The sequence below is a fragment of the Ceratotherium simum genome, chromosome 22, assembly GCF_057802395.1.
Source record: "Ceratotherium simum simum isolate JZ-2026a chromosome 22, ASM5780239v1, whole genome shotgun sequence".
NCBI classification, from domain to species: Eukaryota; Metazoa; Chordata; class Mammalia; order Perissodactyla; family Rhinocerotidae; genus Ceratotherium; species Ceratotherium simum.
This window is the reverse complement of record NC_141921.1, coordinates 5,347,948-5,368,574: the sequence shown is the minus strand read 5'-3', so window position 1 is coordinate 5,368,574 and position 20,627 is coordinate 5,347,948. Positions and strand designations below refer to the sequence as shown.

Sequence of the window (20,627 nt, the reverse complement as noted above, 5' to 3'; positions counted from 1 at the left end):
TCTGTGCCCATCTTCCTGTACTTTATACGTGGGATGCCCACCACAGCATGGCTTGATAAGCAGTGTGTAGGTCTGTGCTAGGATCTGAACCTGCAAACCCTGGGCCACTGAAGCACAGAGCGCAAATGTAACCACTATACCACCCGGCCAGCCCTTTTGGAGCTGTTTTTTCCTTCTCTATATAAAGTTAGTGAGCTAGAGGTTAACACTGAAAGCTTTTTGGGGGTGACAGCCAGCTCTCAAGTCATCCTTCCCTCTGCCCTAACAGACCGGCGTGTAAATGCCTCAGGGAGGGTAAACTGAAAGCTTTGTGAATGCACTCCTCAGAGATTAGTTAACAGCAGGACTGGCCTCAGGCCACTTCCCCTCTCTGGGTCTCAGTTTCCTTGCTTAAAAAAGAAAGTGGTTTCAGATGTTTTCTGAAACCCTTCCCAGCTCTGCGCTTCTGTGACTCTTTTTTCAGTTTCGGCTTGTAGGCCCTTCAGTCGGGCTTGTAGGCCTTTGGACATGGGATTCCTTCCACCAGCACTTGCCTGGTTTGTTGCTTGCTGTTCTGTCTTTCTGGTTTCAGCATAGACATCACTTCCTTGGAGAAGTCCTCTTGACCTCTCTAAGCACAATGAGCCATCCAGCTGTCCCTTCTCCAGGTGCCCCACCCATCCTCCATCTCTGCCCTTATACATTGAAGGATAATTTTCTGTCTACTTGTTCTACCCCACTCTAGGCCACCACCCCACTGAGAGCAGAGAGAGTGTGGTAGTCTAGTGCTAAGGGGAGTCGCAGGCCCAGATTTCCCTGGGGATGGCCCCAGCTCTGTCTCTGCCTGGGGAGCCTCCAGAGCCAAGTCCTCTGGGGAGGGCTGTGCCTCCAGAAACACTCAACCATGAGCTAGAAGCTGTGTGTGTGTGTTGGGGGGGGCGGGATGACACGTCTTTCATTAGTAAAAGAACAATTTACATTATTAAAAGAATGATTAACGTTAGAGCTTACTCACTTGCAACAGAGACTTTCTTAAGGGCCACAGAATCCCTGTAAGTGTAATCGTTTTGAGTATTTGTTTTTAAAAATTTATCAGAGGGAGAATTTAAGATCTGAGTTCTCCCAGTCTAAGAATCTCTCAAAGGTTAAGGCAAAGAATCAGAAACAATAATAATTAGAACAGACCTTTGAGCACCTGGTTTGGAATTTTCCATCCCATTGACAGGAAGGCAAACACCTTCTGTCCTGGCCCCTTCCTCCTGACCCGGAGTGGCTACTCCCACCCTGCACCTTTGTTCAGCTCCGCCCAGTGTCACCTGGCTGTGACCTCTCTGCCCGTCCGCCTCAGAACAGCTCTGGCTGTGCAACATGGGGCTGCCCTGGGCCGGGCTGTGGCTGAGGAGGCTCTGGGTGCTCCTGCAGGTGGCTCTGCAAGTGGCTGTGGGCAAAGTGCTACTGATACTCTTTCCTGAGAGAGTCAAGAAGCACATCGTGGCCATGAACCAGAAGAACCCCCACTTCTCCTATGACAACTGGGCCCCGACCCTCTACAGCACCCAGTATTTCCGGTTCATCCTGAAGGTCCACTGGCAGCGACTAGAGGACACGACTAAGCGAGGGGGTCTGGCCCCAAACAGCCCCGTGGTCCGCCTCTCAGGACAGAGGTGCAACATCTGGGACTTCATGCAAGGTCAGGAGGCTGACGCCAGCTTGAGGGGTGCTTGGAAAGGGGGTGCCCCAAGGGAATAGGGAGGTGGGCTGGAAGTCCTGAATTATTCTTCTGCTGCTCCAGCTGCTCCGTTTTTGGCTTCTTGTCCTCTTCCCACTTCCTGAAATCAGGGCTTCTCCTGGATTCTGTTTTTCTGAGAGGGATCACCGCCTTCCCAGCACTCAAACCACCAGCCAGCCACATTGGCCTCCGCTCCTTCAGCACGGCTCCTACTGCGCAGTCGCTCTGCCTGGGACGCGCTCCATCCCCTCTCTGCCTGGTCAACCCCTGATCCTCCTTCAGACTTCTGCTCAGTGATGCTTCCTGTGACAAGCCAACCCCAACTCCCCCAGACTGCGTTACTCCCTCTTGTACACTTAACACCCTCAACTTTTCTTTATCACATCTGTCCTGGTTTGTGGTTATGTCCGGGCGTTTGATTAACGTCTGTCGCTGTCACTGGCCTGCAGCTCTGCGCAGGTGGAGACCATCGCTCTAGCCCACTGCTGGGCCCCCATGGCTGCTGCTGGCTCAGGGTAGTTGCTCAGTAAATATGGGTTGACATCTCTCTATTCCAGGCAAATGAGTTCTAGCGATTTAGGGTCTAAAGACCTGTCAGATCAGTTTTCTCTTTCTGTCCTCACAGCTGTTCTTCCTGCCAGGACTTCCTCCTCCCCCTGTTGCCCTCTCTTCCCACCCACCTGGTGAATGGCTGCCAGATTCCCCTCCCACATGCACATCCCTGGCCAATCGACACCCCAGCTCACCAACCTTTGGCAGCCTCTGTCTGCATTCGGGATGAAGCCTGGGCTCGGTCTGGAGCTCAAGGTCCTCCCCGGGCAGATTCCAGCTTTTCTTCCCAATTTCACCTGCAAGCTTCCCCTCAGGCTCATTGCCTCCAAGACGAACGGTTGGGCCTTGTCTGTCCCTCGTACTTTCCCTTCTCTGCCTTCGCTGGTGTTGTTGGCACTTCCCCTCCATTGCTGACACTGAAAATCGCCCTCCTCATCAGAGTCCTGCTCTCCTGCCTCCCCCTCCATGAAGCCATCTCAGATCCCTACAGCTAGGCACGCTTTCTCTCCCTTCTGGACTCGTGCCTCTCTGTCTGCACCTCTCCCAGGACCCTGATTCTTCCTATCTAGCATCTGGCTGGCTAAGCACATGTGTTTTCTTCCTGCCTGGTGGGGAGCCTCACGACAGGGCTGCCTGATTCATCTCTGAATTCCCAGGGTCTAGACAAGCAGCTGGAGTAGAGGAGGTCCCTGAGGCAGTCGGCTAATCGAGCATTTTTCAAAGTGTGTTCTTTGGAACCCAAATCCCATAGATATGCTTTAGTACATAGAGTTCCCTGCTCAAAGTAGTTTGGAAAACCCTGCACACTATACCCTCCTGGAAATTCATAGTGCATGTGAACATATAAAAGTCTCCCAGCAGTCCTGAAGCTTAAAAACAAACAAACAAAACTTGAAAAGACTTCAACACAGCACTGATGAATTTTCCTAACACACACACACACAACTCCCCACTCTCCACTCAAGGAAATGCCTATCATCATCTTATTGGTTCCCTTTGGGAAACGTTGACCTAATCCAATCCTCTCATTTTAGAAGGGAAATGGAGAACACTGAGAGCCAAGGTAACAGAGCCGGTGAGGGACCAAGGCAGACCCAGAATCAGGGCTTCTTGCTTTTCTAATGCACCTCAACAATGCCATGAGCACCTGCTGTGCGCCAGGCCCTCAGCAAGACGCCAGGACTCAGGGTGAGGGAAGAGCTTGCTCCTTCACTCAAGCGGCTTATGCTTCTACACAACAGACTGATGTAATAAACAGTCCGTACAGTTCCGTGAGGTGGGGAAGGCTGGAAAGGGATGCCTCTACCCACAGGGCTTGGAAAGTTTCCTGGAGGAGGTGGCTTTGGAACGAGGCCTTGAGGAATGAGTTAAGACTTTTTGTAGCTTGAGAAGAGAAAAGGGAAAAGTATTTCAAATGGAGGGAAAGGTAAGAGGTTTTTGCTCATGATTTTAAACCACAGTGCACAAATGACCTCTGTTTGCTCAAAAAACATTCACTAAGTGACCACTGATAGAAGACCAATGAGAATAACAGCTCTGTTTTATTGTGCTTCTACTACGAGCCAAGCACTGTGATGGAACCAGGCCACTTTGCTGACCATCAATTATCTGGCGATCAGTTCCATGAAAGCCAACTTGCTTCATGGGCAATTCACAGAATTTACTTGCTTCTTTTAACTGTTTACTTTCAGTGGGCCAGTTTACATTTTAACGATGTTCTATTTGTCTCTGCTCCCTGCTGTTGTACCTGAGAGAGAATGGCGACGGAAGGAGACTGAGAGAGACAAAAAGACTGAGACAAAAGAAAACTCTGTTTATAAAACAGAGTTGGCTTTCAGCACATGGACCCAGAGTCCCTGAAATAATGGGTATAGGTGATCCAGCAATCAACACAACTGGCCTCTGCCCTGGAAGATCTCATAACTCAGAGAGGGAAATGAAGTAGTGGGAGAGGGAACTAGAGGGTTCTGGAAGAAGTGGGCTGGGGCAGGGAGGTGGTCAGCGGAAGTCTTCCTGGAGAAGAGGATGGTGAGCTGATTGTCTAGGGACTGAAGCCTTGGGGTGGGTGAGGAGGAGGGGAGTGGGGAGCAGAGCAGGGCAGAGGGGAGGAGCAGCAGAGGTCCGAGACACAGAGGAGCATCGGTCAGTTTGGCAGAAGTGGGCTATGGGAGGCATGAAGGAGTGAGGATGAGGCTGGAGGTACCGTCAGGGGCCAGAGCTTGGGGGACCTCATGTATTTTACCGAAGAGGGTAGACTTTATCCTTAAGGTATGGGTGAGTTCCAGAAGGATTTAGGCAGGGAGTTAACATGATCAGTTCTGCTTATTAGAAAGACTTCCTGTAACTGTTCTGGAAACCCACCAGACCACTAAAAAGCTCTGTTTATGCTTAAGGTATCTATCTGGACTCACTTTAGAGCCACAGACTGGAAGGTTTGACAGACTCTTTACAGATAATCTAAAGCAACTCTTTCATTTTTCAGATGCAAAGGCCCAGACAGATAAATGACTGGCTCAGAGTCACACAGAGTTTTTGTAGAGTCAGAACTAGACCTCGAGGTTTCTGACTCTCAGATAGTGTACCTTCTGTTGTTGGATTAGACAACAGGGGCTCAGAGAAATTCTCAGCCACCTCCTACCCTCTGCATGTGCATACAAATGTATACACACAACATACACACACTCTTGGACAAACATGCAGAGCAAAACATTGATTAACTGGCACATCGCAGCAGAAGGCAAGTCTGGATGATTTATTTTCTGGGTACCTGGCAGTTAATCTGAAACTGACTTTATTTCAGCCCCTATTTAAATCTTCTAAAATCGCTGCAAGTGTATTTAAGAGGTGTCATCTAGTAACTATAAACGGGCTTTCTCTGCTGAGAGAGCCTGGAATGGGGGGTCAATTTACTGGCTTGGGGGTCACGATGGTGGGTTCGAGTCCAGCACTACGACAGAGCCGTTTTCCCATTTATACAGACAAGTTGGGCTTCACCGTCCTCGCCTGACATTCTGGAAACGGTGTTCTCTGCACCATGGCCTGTGGACACGGGCAGGGTGCCAATCCTCAGCACAGTCACCTCGTTTGCACCCATCCTTCCTCTCTCTGCTACCAACAAAGCAGGGAACTAAGTTTAAACTTTGCCCTCAATACTGACCACTGTGCCCAGCCACACTACAAATAATTATGTAAACAAATGGCTCTGTTTTTTCCAGGGTCCTAATCAGTGGGCATTGACATTTTTTATCCAATTAAAAACAAAACTCCAAACAGCTAATATTTAGTGCTGGTCCTGACCTTAAGTCTCTTGGGTTCTTATCTGAAGGGAGACTCCCTGGGGTCATTGGAGGCCAATGGCTGGCCAGTTGGCCATGGCTGGCCTCTGATCCTTCCCTGCTGAGGCCTGGGCAACCCTGTTGCATGGGTAAGGACTCACTGTGCAGTGAACCAGCAGTGACGGAGGCCCAGCCAATGCCTCCTAGGGTCTCCTGTGAGGAGATCTGTGAGCCAAGGACAAGGAGAGCTTTGTGTCTCCAGAGAACCTGGCCTACTTTTCCTCACCTACTGAAAACTCAGGAATTTATAACCAATTATGTTTTTCCTTTTACTTGGCCACCTGGAAACTCAGAGCCAAATATTAGCTCAGTTATACCAAATGCATGGAAGCTTAGGGCTGTTTATTTGTGTTCCATTTTTCCCTCCTGTTCTATGCCTCCTAGAGGGGCAAGATTTTTTTAAAATTTCTGTTTAATATTTTATTACAGTCATGCGCCACATAAGGACGTTTCGATCAACAATGGACTGCATATACAACAGTGGTCCCGTAAAATTAGTACCCTGTAGCCTGGGTGTGTAGTAGGCTTATACCATCTAGGTTTGTGTAAGTACACTCTGTGATGTTCACACAACGACGAAATCACCTAACAACGCATTTCTCAGACCGTATCCCCATTGTAAAGCGATGCATGACTACACGTGTAAGCTGCTTCAAATCCTTTGCAGAACAAGATGAGGAAATAACTAACCAAATAAACCACAAGCAAGTTAAGATGCCCTCTGCTCCCCATCCGTCAAGTCCTGCCAATTCCACCGTTTCCCCTTCTCCACTGCCCCACACCAGCCCAGGCTCCCGTTCTCTCTCACGTGGATTTCCCCAACACCCCCTAACTGCTCCTTCCCCACTTCCATCCTCACCTTCAGTCCTTTCTTTATAGAGTAGCCAGAGTCATCTTCAAGTGTAAATCTGATCATTTTTCATTTCACAGGCTGCTGTAGCAGTCAGGGTTCTGGCTTGCAAGCAACAGAAACTCACTCTGGTTTTCTTAGTCACACACACACATACATATAGCAAGGAACATATTGGAAAGACGTTGTAGGCTCCCCAGAATCAATTGCAGCTAAATCACTGTGCCTGAACCGTCTTTTAGCATCAACAGTTGGGCCTGGATGCTGCTGTTACGGTGGTTGTCATGGAAACCCCTCACCACTGTAGAACTCCACCATCCCTGACGGGGGGCACTACCACTGGGCTGTGGGTGAATTCTACCATCTCAGTGACTGCAGAATCAAAGATCTATGTGGGAGGGTCCAATCAGCTCAGCCTGAGTCACTGCTTGTGCCCTAGCTACTGGCGGCAGAGAACAGATGTGGCCCCTCTGTCTTTCTTAGAGCAAGGCTGGGCACAGTCTCCCATGAATAGTACACAGAATAGGGAATTCCAAGTAGGAAGGAGGATTAAGAGCCGAGCAGCCAAAATTGCAACAAGTATCCACTATCCTTGCTTTATATCTCCACGACATCCCATTGTTCCTAGAATAAAATCCAGCTTCCTTTCCAAGGCTTGGGAGAGCCTACCCGCTCTCATAGGTAGCCCACGCCCACCTCTCTAACCACAGCTCTCGGTACATTACATTACTATATAATGGCTCCAGTCATGGTGGCCTTCATGTCCTTGAACACACCAAGTTCTGTCCCTCTCAGGGCCTTTGTACGTCAATTCCCTTTGTCTGGAATGCCTTCTCCTCCCTTTGCCCATGGCTGGCTCATCCCTACTCTTCACTTCTCAGGTTCAATGGTACCCCCTCAGAGGCCTTCCTTGACCCACCAGTTTAAACGGGGGCACTCCTTGATAGTCTCTTTCATAACACTTCTCACAACTTGAAATTACCTCATTCAGGTGTTTACTTGTTTTTTGCCTGTCTCCCCGTTAAAAAGACCTCAAACTGCATGCAGGCAGAGACCTACTGGTCTTGCTCTCTGCTGAATCCGCAGTGTGGGCAGAGAGCCTTGCACATTCTAAGTGCTGAGTAAATGTTTGTAGATGGAATGAGAGTGTGCTCAACGTTGAGGCTATGAGGATGGAGGAACAGGCCCTGCCCTCAAGGGGCAGTGAGCAGCCTGGGAGATACAGACACTTAACAGGCCATGTCACGGTGCAGGGCCTGCCGTGCTCTAACAGATGTGAGGGAAGGGCTCAACGGTGTCAGCTCTGGCCGTAGGTAACCACACGGTGCTGGCAGCCCCACATTCAGAAGGACCCTTTCTTGGGGTTTAATGCTCTGCTGTCTTGGAATCTTTAATAATTTCACCTTTGGATTTGCATTTTGTAAGCAAAGCCTGATGAGACAATGGAACATGCCCCGGGGACTTGGAGCCTTGGCTCACACAGGATCCTGCCTCCCACAGCCTCCCTGCTCCCCTGGGACAAGTCCTCCAAGGCTGGTTCTTCCACCCTTCATGCTGGGCTCGTCCAGCCTCCTTCCTGCTCCCGCCAGTGACCGCTGCCACCTTCTGGCCCCGGAGAGGGCCTGGACACAGACGCGGGAAAGGTCGGGGTCAGGTGTGGGCATCCTGCAGCGTTTCACGACAGGGCGTGGAGGCGGCCGTCCCCATCCTGGGCTGACAGCACCACGGGGCAATTGGGCAAGCGACTGGGGGTGACTTTGTGGGAGAAGCCGCTTGCGCACCCCCCCACCCCATCAAGGAGCCTAGCACGTCCCTGCATGGAGGCTGTAATATCCTGTGGGTTGGGGTGGTGGACAGGCGGGAAGGGGAAGTGTCTGGCTCAGTTTTGGTGCTCCTGGCCGGGGCATGGTGTGCTGGTCTGGTGGCTGGAGGGAGAGGACAGCGGGTAGCCAGCGGCCACAGGCACGCATACACATGGGCACTGAGTTTTGCTGCTCCTGGGTGACTGTGATGGTCTGTGTTCAGCAGATGAATATCCCCTTGCCCAGGGGTGGGTAACATTAAACAGCAACTAAAAAGCACCATGCCAGGACAAGAGAGAGACTGCAGAAGAAAAATCTTTGTATTTTCAGATATTTAATGGCAATTTTTTTCCCACTTTTTGAACAAGGGGCCCTGCATTTTCATTTTGCACTGGGCCCAGCAAACTATGCAGCCAGTCCTGCTCCCCACTTCACTCCCCTTTGTGGAGTCCCCTCCACTGCCCCCACCTCGTAGCTCAGGGAGGAGAGAAGAGCTGATAACAACAGCTGACATTTATCGAGCACCTACCACAGGCCAGGCACCATTCGAAGCCCTTATCTGTACTATCTTCTTCAATCCTTGTAACAATCCTATAAAGTAAGTGTTATTATTATGTCCATTTGTGGATGAGGAAGCACTTCAGGTTCCTGAGAGTCGAGAAGCTAGAGTGTTAATTTGAACCCCACCACTGACCTGCTGTGTGACCTGGAGCAAGTCTATAAACCAGGAGAAAAATGACCTACTTTGCAACATACTAACCACATCACGTGAGAGAATGGAGGCCTGCCTACCTTATAAACTGCGTGAAAGGGACTCTCCTTATTATTGTTTAACTACCATCCAGCCACTGCAAGTGGTCCACTGAAACCACCTGATTAAATCTCCTCATTTTCGAGTAAACCAGCTCCAGCCTCTGCTAAGCCATGCTCCCTAGGCTTCAGCCCCACCCTGTGCCTGGATCCATCTTAGAGGAGAAATAAAGGTAATCGAATTGAATGCAGGAGTGGAGATGGTGCTTGAAAATGCTGTGTGTAGATTATTGGTTGATGGTGGTTCCATTTCTGTTTTAGGCAACAGGCCATTGGTGCTGAATTTCGGAAGTTGTACCTGACCTTCGTTTCTTTTCAAATTTGACCAATTCAAGAGACTTATTGAAGACTTTACTTCCATCGCGGATTTTCTCATCATCTACATAGAAGAAGCACACGCATCAGGTAAAGAAGGATGCCCTGCCTCTATCTCTTCCCACCCTCTCCCTTCTCTCCCCTCTCCTCCAAGCCCATCTCAAGGTGGGGGTGGGGGAGGAAGGGGAGGAGAGAGGGAAACAGTCGCTATTCTCGGACCACCTACCATCTCCCAGTCCCTGTGAGGTTTCGCCACCACTCACTAACTCCACCGGCTGTGCTTGTCAGCCAGGCACCCCGAGCGGGTAGCCTGGAGTGACCGGGTCTGGCTGGGAGAGCATCTAACATTGTGAGTGGACAAATAGGGAAGTCAAGGGAGAGGAGCTGATATGAGCACAACTACAAGGAATTTAGGCCTGAAATGTCACAAGTGAAATGACTGCTATGTAGCTATTGGTGAAATCCACCCTAAGACTCGCCAAGCTCAAAGGGACGTTGCGGCTCATCTCCGTCAGTGGTTCCCAAGCTTTAGTGAGCATCAGAAGCGCCTGGAGTGCTTGTTAAAACAGACTGCTGGACCCTATCCCAGAGTTCTTGAGTTAAACCTAGGATGGGGCCTGAGAATTTGCATTTCTAACAAGCTCTGTGATTGTGATCCTGACGCTGTTGGTCTGGGGACAACACTTTGAGAACCGCTGCTCTAGGCAGCTTTTACCTGGGGCCGGGGTCCTTTCTTCAGCCCCAACAGGTGGTCACCCATCTTCATTACTTCACGGGAAATCTTGTTCCTTTGTTGTTTGGGAGAAAGGCTTTCCTTACAATGGACAGACATATCCCTTCCTGAAACTTTCCCAGCTTGGTCTAAGCCCCTCAGACTTTAAAAAAGTCAGACACCCTATCGCCCTGATTTTCATGGGGATTGAACACATGAGTTTGGCCCAACTCTCAACCCAGAGACTGAAGAAGGCTCGTGTGGCTGAGTGGAAGGCGTATCATTTACTCACCCATCTCCCCACAAGATTCATCTCTGTCACCCCGCCCCGGCAGAGTCCATGTCACAGAGTCAGAACGCAGTAAAATTGGGTGAATGAGGGATTGTTCAGGCTAGTGTTACCCTTGCTGGCTTATCCATGTGTTGTAATTGTAGAGAGTGCTATTAATGAATTACCAGCAAAGTTGGTCCAGCAGTGCTTTTCGCGGTGTGGTCCCTCGATCCCTCAAGTCAGTGCTTGTTGACATGCATGTTCCAAGGCCCCACTCAGGCCCAGAGCATCTTGATTTATGCACCCAAAGGTCTGAGAACTGCTTTCAACTTAATACTGTGTTCATTTAACTGGAAGCTTCTGTCCTCATTAAGACTTTGGGACAATTTAAAATATTAGCATAGGGTAATAGGTACACAGAGGTTCATTATACTGTTTTCTCTACCTTTATGTATATTTGAAAATTCCCATAATAAAATTTAAAACACCTACAGGTGTCTGTGGTCTCCATGGCTGAGAAGAAACCATGCCTTGATGTCAGCACAGCTGACAGCTGAAGCTCAGCCACAGCTGATTTAACTGTCCTGGGCAGCACCTGTCAAACTTTACTGTGAACTTCGATCACCTGGGGATCCTATTAAGATGCAGAGTCTGGCTCAGCAGGGCTGCAAACGGGCCTAAGATTTGGCGTTTCCAACCAGCTCCCCAGGTGTGTTGAGGCTGCTGGTCCAGGGACCACACTAGGAGAAACACGATCCTAGAGGACCCAGCTTTAATTTAAAAATAAAAGAACAAGTTGAAAACTGTCACAAGAGGGGTCAGATCATCACAGAAATTGTCCCTGGTCCTGAAACCTGTCTCCTGACCCATTTCTCCTGGAATCAGGCCCAGCAGGTTTAACCCTTTCCAGAACAATGGGCTGTCCACCTCAAGCCACCGAGGGAAGGCTTGCTGCCCCCGTCCTGACAAAGACCTGTTTCTTGCCTCTGCTTTGTCACTCCTGGTTCAGGCATTTCTTCCTCCTCCCCACCTCCTTCCCCAGGGTACTTGTTTCTGTCAATCAGACAGAGGTGGGTATAGCCTGAACCCCAGAATTAAAGTGCACAGAGCTAGTGTCCATCAATCCTAGGAGGTCTGGGGTCTGTAGCCCAAATCAGTTGGCTTCCTTTTTCCCACACATCACATGTTTGTCCAGGTAAATATGGGGAGGCTCGAGGTGTGGTGGGAAGGACAGACTTTAGAGTTTCAGACCTGAGTGTGAGTCCTAATTTCATGGCATGAGGTTGGCCACGTGACCTCAGGCAACTTACCTTCCATGCCTGCTTCTGCGCCACTGAGATGGGGTGACAACACCGACCTCACAGAATCACTCAACGGTATGTAATGTGGGCCTGCTATGTGCCCAGCCCACGCTGGGCCTAGGGACACAGGGATGAAAGATACACACAGATCCTGCCGCTAAGGAACTCATAGATGGAGTTGGGCAGCCAGTCACTGCTCCTGTCCAGGCCTCCACATTCTCAGGGGGATGAGAACCCCCGCCCGGCCTCCATAGGAGGAAGCTCCAGGGAGCTAGTGGGTGGACAAGACTGACTGCCCAAACATGACACAAATACATGCTGGGGGTCACGCTTGGGGTCACTGTCATACACATTTCTGATGTCTTGGGGCAGGCAATAAATACTTTGTTTTTTTGTGTGTGAGGAAGATTAGCCCTGAGCTAACATCTGTGCCCATCTTCCTCTACTTTATATGGGACACCGCCACAGCATGGCTTGACAAGCAGTGTATCGGTGTGCCTGGGATCCGAACCCGCGAATCCCAGCCTGCTGAAGCAGAGCGCGCGCACTTAACTGCTATGCCACCGGGCCAGCCCCGATAAATACTTTAAACTGTGGCCAGGCACTCCTATCTTGGTCTGCATTTCTCCTGAGAGCTGGTTCTTTTAGGGAAAGGGTCCTGAGCAGAGGAGTGTGAAGCGCTGAGGAGCTGGAGCCAATCCTGCTGATAGACTTAAGCAACCCATACTACCCGGGAGGCCACTATGGTTGTAAGCACAGGCCGGGTAGCTTCCGAAGGAACCCATGACCACGTTGTCCGGGTTCCAGGCTCCCCAGAAATGGGCCAAGTAGGAGGGCAAGGCCAGTAGCAGTTTATGGTTATTTTTTCAACCTGTGGACCCGTTAGCTAACGAATACCACCTCCTGTTAGGAGGCAGAAGGGCACCTTCCCATGAGGCCAATTGAAAATCCCCTTCCATTTACAGTGAAACAGCCTTAAATGGGTTTGGTTTTGGGGCCGGGGGACAGGGGATATCTCCAGAGCAAAGTAGTAGAAAACCGAGGTATAGAATAAAAACTGGGTTCTTTCCTACCTGTTATTTTGGGGCAGTCAGGCAAAATAAACCAATATTTTTCGAGCAGCTACTATGAAGCAGGCAGAGTACTGGGAATTCCGTACAGTTATCTCCTTTACGCCTCACAGCCATCTGCAATGTAGGTTCTATTAATCCCATTTAGCAGATGATAAAACTGAGAAGTTAAAGAGATTTAAGGCGCTTGCCCAATATCACACAGCTGAGTGTCGCAGGGAGGGCTTCCTGGAGGAGAGGGTGTTAGAACAGTGGTTCTCAGCTGAGGGTGATTTTGTCCCCCAGGGGACATTTGGCAATGTCTGGAGACTTTTTTGGTTGTGACAAATTGAAGGTAGGGGGGTGCTCTGACATCTAGTGGGTAGAGGCCAGAGATGCTGCTCAACATCCTGCAACACACAGGACGTCCCACAACAAAGAATGACCTAGACCAAAGGTCGGTGGTGCCAGTGTTGAGAAGCCCTGCATTAGAGCTGAGCCTTGAAAGGACAGGTAGGATTGCAATGTGGAAGAGACGGTAAGGAGACAGGGCAGGGAGACGTCAGCATCACTTGGGGAGGAGTCCAATTTGGCTAGAAGTGGAAGGACTGGCAGCCGTGACTGGAAATGTAGGTCGGGAGAGATGATAGAGATCATTAAATGCTATGCTAAGGAGTTGGTCCTGTAATTGGTTTTTAAGCAGAGAAAAAATATCAAACTTTGTCTTAGGAATCATTCTCAGAGATTTTGGGACAATGAGTTGGAAGGTAGTAAGATCAGGAGGCTTAGGAGGGGGTGAAAACAAGGATCATCACCAGGCTAGCAGATGTCCTTGGCTATAAGCTCACCCGAGCGGCTTATCATGAGGCTGTCAGCAGAGCTAACACATCAGCTGCAGGAGCAGAAGTCACTGTATCCAAACCAAGGAGAGAGAAGGTCCTGCTCTACCCACACCTCAGGGGGAGGCAGGAACTGTGATGAAAAGGGCAGACTTGAGAGACAGCTTGGGGTGAGTGGGTCAAGGAATCCCAAGTCTTTCAGCTGGCCGGCTGGAGAGATCGGCCAGGTCACCGAGGACCGGGTGGGCCACACAGAGGGGCTTGGGACTTATCCTGAGGGCGATAGGGATCCATCAAAAAGTCTAAGCAGGAGAGTGACGTGTCAGATTTGCATATTGGAAAGGACACTGGTGGAGAATAATTAGAAGAGGGAAATTGTCTAGACTCGAGAGCAGTAGTTCTCAAACTTCAGCATGTGTTAGAATCCTCTGGAAGGCTGTTAAAGAGATTGCTGAGCCCCACTCCTGGTCAGTCTAGGAGTTACTAACAAACTCCCAGGTGAGGCTGACACTGCTGGTCTGGGCAGTGCACACTCAGAGAACCAGCGCTCTAGACCCTTGCTTCTCAAAGTGTGGTCCAGGCACCCGCAGCCTTGGCACCCTGGGAGCTAGCTAGACCCTCAGCGCGACCCTAGACAGACTGAATTAGAATCTTCCTTTAACAAGGTCCCCGACTGAGTCATACACACATTAAAGATGGAGAAGCACTGGTCCATCGGACTTGCTCACGCTGAAGAGCTGAGGTCTGGGACTCAGAAGCCCTGAGCTTCAGCTCTCGATCAGTCACTAACTCCCTACGTGGTCTTGTGCTTTCACCCATAACAGGAAACTGGGCCAAATCATGGCCGAGGGTTCCTCTCTCTGGGACCCTCCCTCAAAAGTGGGGGGTGTTTAGTCCTCAGGAAGAGTGTGTCATGCCTATGGGGCCCGCTGCCCGGCGTTTCTCTTGTAGATGGCTGGGCTTTTAAGAACAACGTGGTCATCAGGAATCACCGGCATCTCCAGGACCGCCTGCGGGCAGCCCGCCTGCTGCTGGACAGGAGCCCCCAGTGCCCGGTGGTGGTGGACACGATGAAGAACCAGAGCAGCCAGCTCTACGCGGCACTGCCCGAGAGGCTCTATGTGCTCCGGGAGGGCAGGATCCTCTACAAGGTGGTGACGCGGGGCAGGGGGCCCAGGGAGGGCCAAGAGAGGGCTTTGTATCAGGCTGACCTGGATTCAAATCGCTGCCCAGCCATTTACCAGCCACGTGAGCATGGGCAAGTCCTTTCCCCTCTTGGAGCTTCAGTTTCCTCTTCTGCAAAATGGAGATGTGGGCCCCCACCTCACAGGGCATGAAATAACGCACAGGAACGTCCCCAGCACGGGGACTGGAGCCGCAGCCTTCCTGCTGCCTTCTGAACCCAGAAGACTGGCCCAGCCCTGGTTTAGTTTGAAGCTGAGAGAGAACGTTGTTTCCGTTTCATAAACAATGCTCAGAGAAGGAAACTGACTTGCCCAAGGTCACACTGCACAAGGCTCTAATTTCAATTCTAAATCCTCTGAATGGGATGGGCCGCGAGTGGGTGAGTCCAGAGCTGCTAACCTCTGAGGCAGGCCTGAACCTGGAGGCGGGTGTAGGCGGTGGGAAGACAGTGGGCCCTGGGGTTGGAGCTGGAAATGCTGCAGCAGGAATTCCAGGCAGGAATTGAATCCAGGCTTCCTTTCTGGTAACTGTGTCCCCCTCATGGCTTCCAGCCCGGCCGGGGTGAGGGAGGGAAGCACAGCCTCTGACCCCTTGGGCACTGTTGGCCTCCCCTGAGAGGGCAGAAACTAAGTTTTATAGCTGCCGAAGGGATTTCCAGCCTTGAGGAGCACGTGAAGCCCGACCATGTGGCTGCTCCTCTGCCCGCGGGTCAGGCTGGCCCCACTCATGCAGATGAGACAAGCGACAACTTGCAGATGAATCCCCGGGGTGCCAAGGGTCACAGCACAAAGATTCAGGTCCTTCTTCCTTTCCTCTCCCCGCGACATGTTACTAAGATGGCATGACTGGGGTAAGCTGGGCGCTGAGTCCCTGCCGTGGGTCAGGCCTTGGGCAAGTACTGGAAACACAACAATGAATTAAAAATGGCCCATACCTTACTGCGAGGTGCTCACACACTGGAGGACGAGGAAGACACAAATGAAGTGTCACAGTGTCCCAGGCGCCGTGAGGTTCCAGAGCAGGGATCAGCAAACCTTCTCTGTAAAGGGCCAGATAGTAAATATTCTCGACTTTGTGGGCCAAGTGATCCCTGTTGCAATGATTCGGTTCTGCTGCTGTAGCACAAAAACAGCTTAGACGATATGTAAACGGAAGGCTGTGAGGCATCAGGACAGATTTAACTCTCAGGCTAAGTTTTCTGACCCCTGGGGAACAGTAGGCTTTTCAGAGGAGGTGACAGTCCTTGGGCCTTAAAGGATAAGGAGCCAGTCCTGCGAGCATGGTGGGTGAAAATCATTGCAAATATCGGGAAGGGGGTGGGCACAGGCACTGGGGCATGTTGGGGCAGGGAGCAAATGGAGAATCGAGGGCATTTGGGTTACAGGGGTCTCAGTCTAGACCGTGGAGTTTGGCCTTCATCTTAGGGCAAAGGAGAGCCATTGAAGAGTTTTGAGCAGGGGAGAGGCATGATCAGATCCTTACTTTAGAAAGATTGCTGGCTACTGGGTGAAGAATGGACTGGAGGAGCAGAGACCGAGGACTGAGGATAGTCGGTAGGTATGGCAGCTGCCTAAGTAGGGGGTGAAGAGGGCTGAACTAGAGCAGTGGGACTGGAGAGGCAGAGGTGGTTCTCATGTAGGGTGGGCAGAACTTGATGTGTGTGTGGAGAAGATAAGGCCAGTCTGAAGGTCTGATTAGGGAAGCAAAGCTTATTTGTATAGACCCCTTCCTCCTTTTGAAATGATTCGCTTCACTCCCTCTGGTTTTCCTCCGACTTCTCTGTCCAGTCTTCCCATTAAAGGTTGGTGCCCCTCCGCACCCTCTCCCTGGGCGATCTCAGCCACCTCTGGTTGCACGTGCCCTCGACTACACACCCTGTCGAGTCCCACACGGACGTCACTAGCCCAGCTCTCTCAGCTAAGCTCCAGACCCACGCATTCCTGCACGGCGGAAGTCTGGGACTGCCGATTCATTTCTCTTGCAGGGTAAACCTGGCCCTTGGAACTACCATCCAGAGGAAGTCCGTGCTGTTCTGGAAAAGCTCCACAGTTAATCTGGAAAGATCCCCCAGTTCCAGGTGACCCGCAGGAGGGCTCTTCAAGGCTCGGCTCTCCCTCCAGCACAGCTGGCTTTTACCTCTTGACCTGTGTCCCCAGCTGAATCACCAGCTCAGATTTTTCTGATCTAAGCAAACAGCTCTCAGCTGGGGAGTGCAGGCCGCAGCCCTCAATCAGAGGCAACTGTTATAATCAGAACATGAAGCAGCAAGTCAGCCGATTGCTAAAGAATGCACAACTCCACGCTGCCCCCACTGTGGGGACCACGTTCACTGCGGGACGTCTCAGCGTGAGAGCAGTTGCACTCTGTGGCACACTTCTGAGGTGTGGTGTCTCTCTTCAGCCACTCTGATACCGCGTGGTTAGACATGGCATCCCTTATATTAGGTAAATTCATTTCACCAAATTTTCCATTTATGGATTGGTAATTTAAGACACTAAGTTGGTTTTTAGAACCAGGCATTGGGAGAACTCCAGGTGTTTAGAGAAAGATAAAGAATCGGAAGAGGTGGGAGTAAGATTGGGAGGAGACAGTAAAGGTGGTAATCCTCTCCTTGCCAAAAGATGGAAACCAGGCGGCGGTGGCGGTGGTGAGCAGTGAGTTTCCAGGGTAACTTATCTCCAATTGTACCATAGAAGAAGAGGGTACTCACTTGACCGTCTTTGAATATATTTCATAGAAATCTGGCTCTCTGTGTCCTGGAATCTTCCACTATCTTCGCTTATCAACAGAGTCACTTGCAGGGAGCACTTGCTTCCCCAAAGCATAATAACTTTGACCAAACTAGACAAGAGTCACCGCAGAGCTGTCATTCAGTTGTGCAGAAACTCATATTTGAAGTTCTGATTCTCTGATTTCTTTGCAAGTCTCTTAATGGTCATTTGTGTTAGATTACATCAGACTAATGGATAACTATTGGTATTCATCTTTTTTAACTCTGCTTCTTTTCATATTTGTTTATGACGGCCACAGCCTAAAGTGCACACAGCTGTGACTTGATTTGAAAAAATGTTTTAAGATGCAGCAAGCTAATACAGAATGATTAAAATATATCGGGCTATTTTAGATGGCTTCAGCGTGATCTTTACATTTTCTTTTCCAATTTGTGTCAGCCTGTGCTATCTTTTATTTTATCCCAATGTAATCTGATCAGCAAAAATATCGCATGCTGGAAGGACCTCATTTAGTGGGAAGAACGCTCAGCCTCTATGTGTCATGTGTCAAATGTGGTCTTGTCTTGAGAACTCTTGCTAGAGAATTTTTCACATTGGAATCAAACAACCTTCACAATGTGACATAAAAGAATGGACCTGGGAGACATTTTTCTAACATGAAAACCCATTGTCTTGACTCTGCCTTAGTTGCTACAATGTTAATTTTATTAATGTTGCTATTTTACTCTTTTAAAAATAGTTATCATTAATCACCTACCAGGCACAGGCACTTTCAGATATATGTCATTTAATCACTATATATCTCAAAGAGGAGATTATCATCAGCTGTTTTATAGACGAGGAAATCGAGGCTCAGAGTTAAGTAACTTGTGGAACGTCTTAGAACTAGTAAGTGACAAGCCAAGATTCCAACCCCATCTCTAACTTCAAGGCCAGAGTCCTGGCTCTGCTCCCTGCTAGCTGTGTGACTTTGGCTAAGCTACACTGGTATCTTGAACTACAAAATGGGATATGAGCAGTGCCTACCCCATAGAGGATTCATGAATAAAGCACTTGGAACTGTGCCTGGCTTGGAGAAAAGAACACGGAAATGTTGGCTATTATTATTATTATCATCATCTTTATTGTCCCACAACTGCCTCTTTGGGCCCCCTTTTTAGAGGGTGGAGGATGGGAAAAAGGATGGTAGGAACACAATAAAAACTCTTCATCCTGCCAAAGCAACTGACCAATAACTGGCACGAGTTTGTGAGATCCCACTGAGAATGGGTAGCTGTGAAAATGGGGGAACTAAAGCACAGCTGGGCACTGTCCTTCCTAAGTACTAAGTTCCACAAAAGGAGAGAGCATATAAGGCCACGCTCTTCTGAATCACTTCTCAGAAATTCCTTCAATTCATGTCTATAAATGCACAGAAACCTTCCAGTTTTCAACAAATAATAGAAGCTGAACTGAGGAGTTTTCAGAATGATAAAATAGACCTCAGGCATTTCAGTTCAATTCTCTTCAATGTAATGCTTCAGACTAATTAAGCACGGGTTATTTTCTAGGTGCGGAATGACGCAAAGATGGACAAGGTCCAGCTCTTGTCCTCCAGCAGCTTAACCTCCTGGGGGGCCAGACACACACTGTGATGACCGTAATTCAGGGTGGAATACGATGGGTTAGAGCTGAGGAGAAGACTAAGTGCTCAGAGAGCACAGAGGAGGGAGCAATCCCTCGGAGCTGGGTGGATCTGGGAAAGCTTTGTGGAGGTGGTAGCATTTGGGCTGCGTCTTCAAGGACGCCCAGTCCTTCTATAATTTGGGATGGGGACCTGGAGAACATGGGAAGGGAGAAGGGCATTTAAGTGGAGAAAACTACATGCAAAGGTGGAAAAAAGAACATGTGCAGGGGACTGCAAGAGGTTTGGACCCAATTCTAATTCATGATGGAGAAAGGGCTTTTCTCTTTGAAGGTGACTTGTCTGGGGCTGGATACCCAGAATGAACCCATCCTGCTTGGCTAACATTGTAGAGTACTAGTAAGCAAAAGAAGCTTATTAATGTGTCCTGTCCAGCTCCAAGTACAGTTTGCATTCAGGACATCAATTGATTTGAAGGAAATACATCATCACACCATGTCTGTCTGCTTTCACTGGGAAGGTTTCTCCCCTAGTTTGCTTGTTCTCTGACAATGATGCCCTTTGTGGTACCTGGCTTTATGTGGGGGCTCTGAGCCTACACCCGATTCTGGCAGACGCAAGACATTGCCTATGTGCCTGGAAAACTAGGGAGGCCTAGGAAACCACAGCTTGGAATACTGGGAGTTGGCAGATGCCCCCCGAGCAGCCCACTGTCTTTAATCCTTGCACACCTCCCTAGAGTGGGGCTCTCAATTTGTTCCTGGCCACAGACTATTTTATTTCTGGGAAACTCAGCCATTAATTTAAAAAGGTGTGTTAAAATATTTTATCCAGCATTGTTAGATGTTTGACTGAGGAAGGATTCCAGAATACCTAATCTGCCATTTAGATTACATCATTTCAAGAAGAGCACATCAGTTGTGTATTCTCTGAAGTCTTACATGCTTGCAACTGCCAGTCTGTTGTCTTCAAGCCTGAGGGATACCTGGCTGGGTTTCAGATTCTTGTGTTTCAGTCTCTTATAATTTTATTTATTTATTTATTTTTTCCCCCAAAGCCCCAGTAGATAGTTGTATGTCATAGCTGCATATCCTTCTAGTTGCTGTATGTGGGACGCGGCCTCAGCATGGCTGGAGAAGCGGTACGTCAGTGAGCACCCGGGATCCGAACCCGGGCCGCCAGCAGCGTAGCACGTGCACCCAACCGCTAAGCCACGGGGCCGGCCCTGTTTCAGTCTCTTTACCTCAGACATTTGTGGACATTGCTCCACTGTTCTCTAGTGGTTATGAGAGGAGAAGTCTGAGGCTAGCCTAATTTATTTCCCCTGGCCCTTGAATCGATTTTATTCTGCCTGGAAACCCGTCAGATTCTTTCTTTTTTTTTTTTTTTTAATTAATTAATTAATTTATTTTCCCCCAAAGCACCAGTAGATAGTTGTATGTCCTAGTTGCACAGCCTTCTAGTTGCTGTATGTGGGACGCGGCCTCAGCATGGCTGGAGAAGCTGTGCGTCGGTGCACGCCCGAGATTCGAACCCGGGCCG

The 20,627-nt window shown here is 49.7% G+C and overlaps 1 protein-coding gene across 1 annotated transcript; it reads left to right on the top strand.

Moving 5' to 3' along the window:
* The first annotated feature begins 1,347 nt into the window (after window positions 1–1,347).
* DIO1 (iodothyronine deiodinase 1) lies at window positions 1,348–17,586 on the top strand. Its single transcript, XM_004438582.3, has 4 exons — window positions 1,348–1,669; window positions 9,319–9,462; window positions 14,496–14,695; window positions 16,714–17,586. Exons 1-4 carry the CDS (start codon window positions 1,348–1,350, stop codon window positions 16,780–16,782), a joined length of 735 nt encoding a protein of 244 aa, XP_004438639.3. The 3' UTR covers window positions 16,783–17,586.
* Window positions 17,587–20,627: the final 3,041 nt, after the last annotated feature.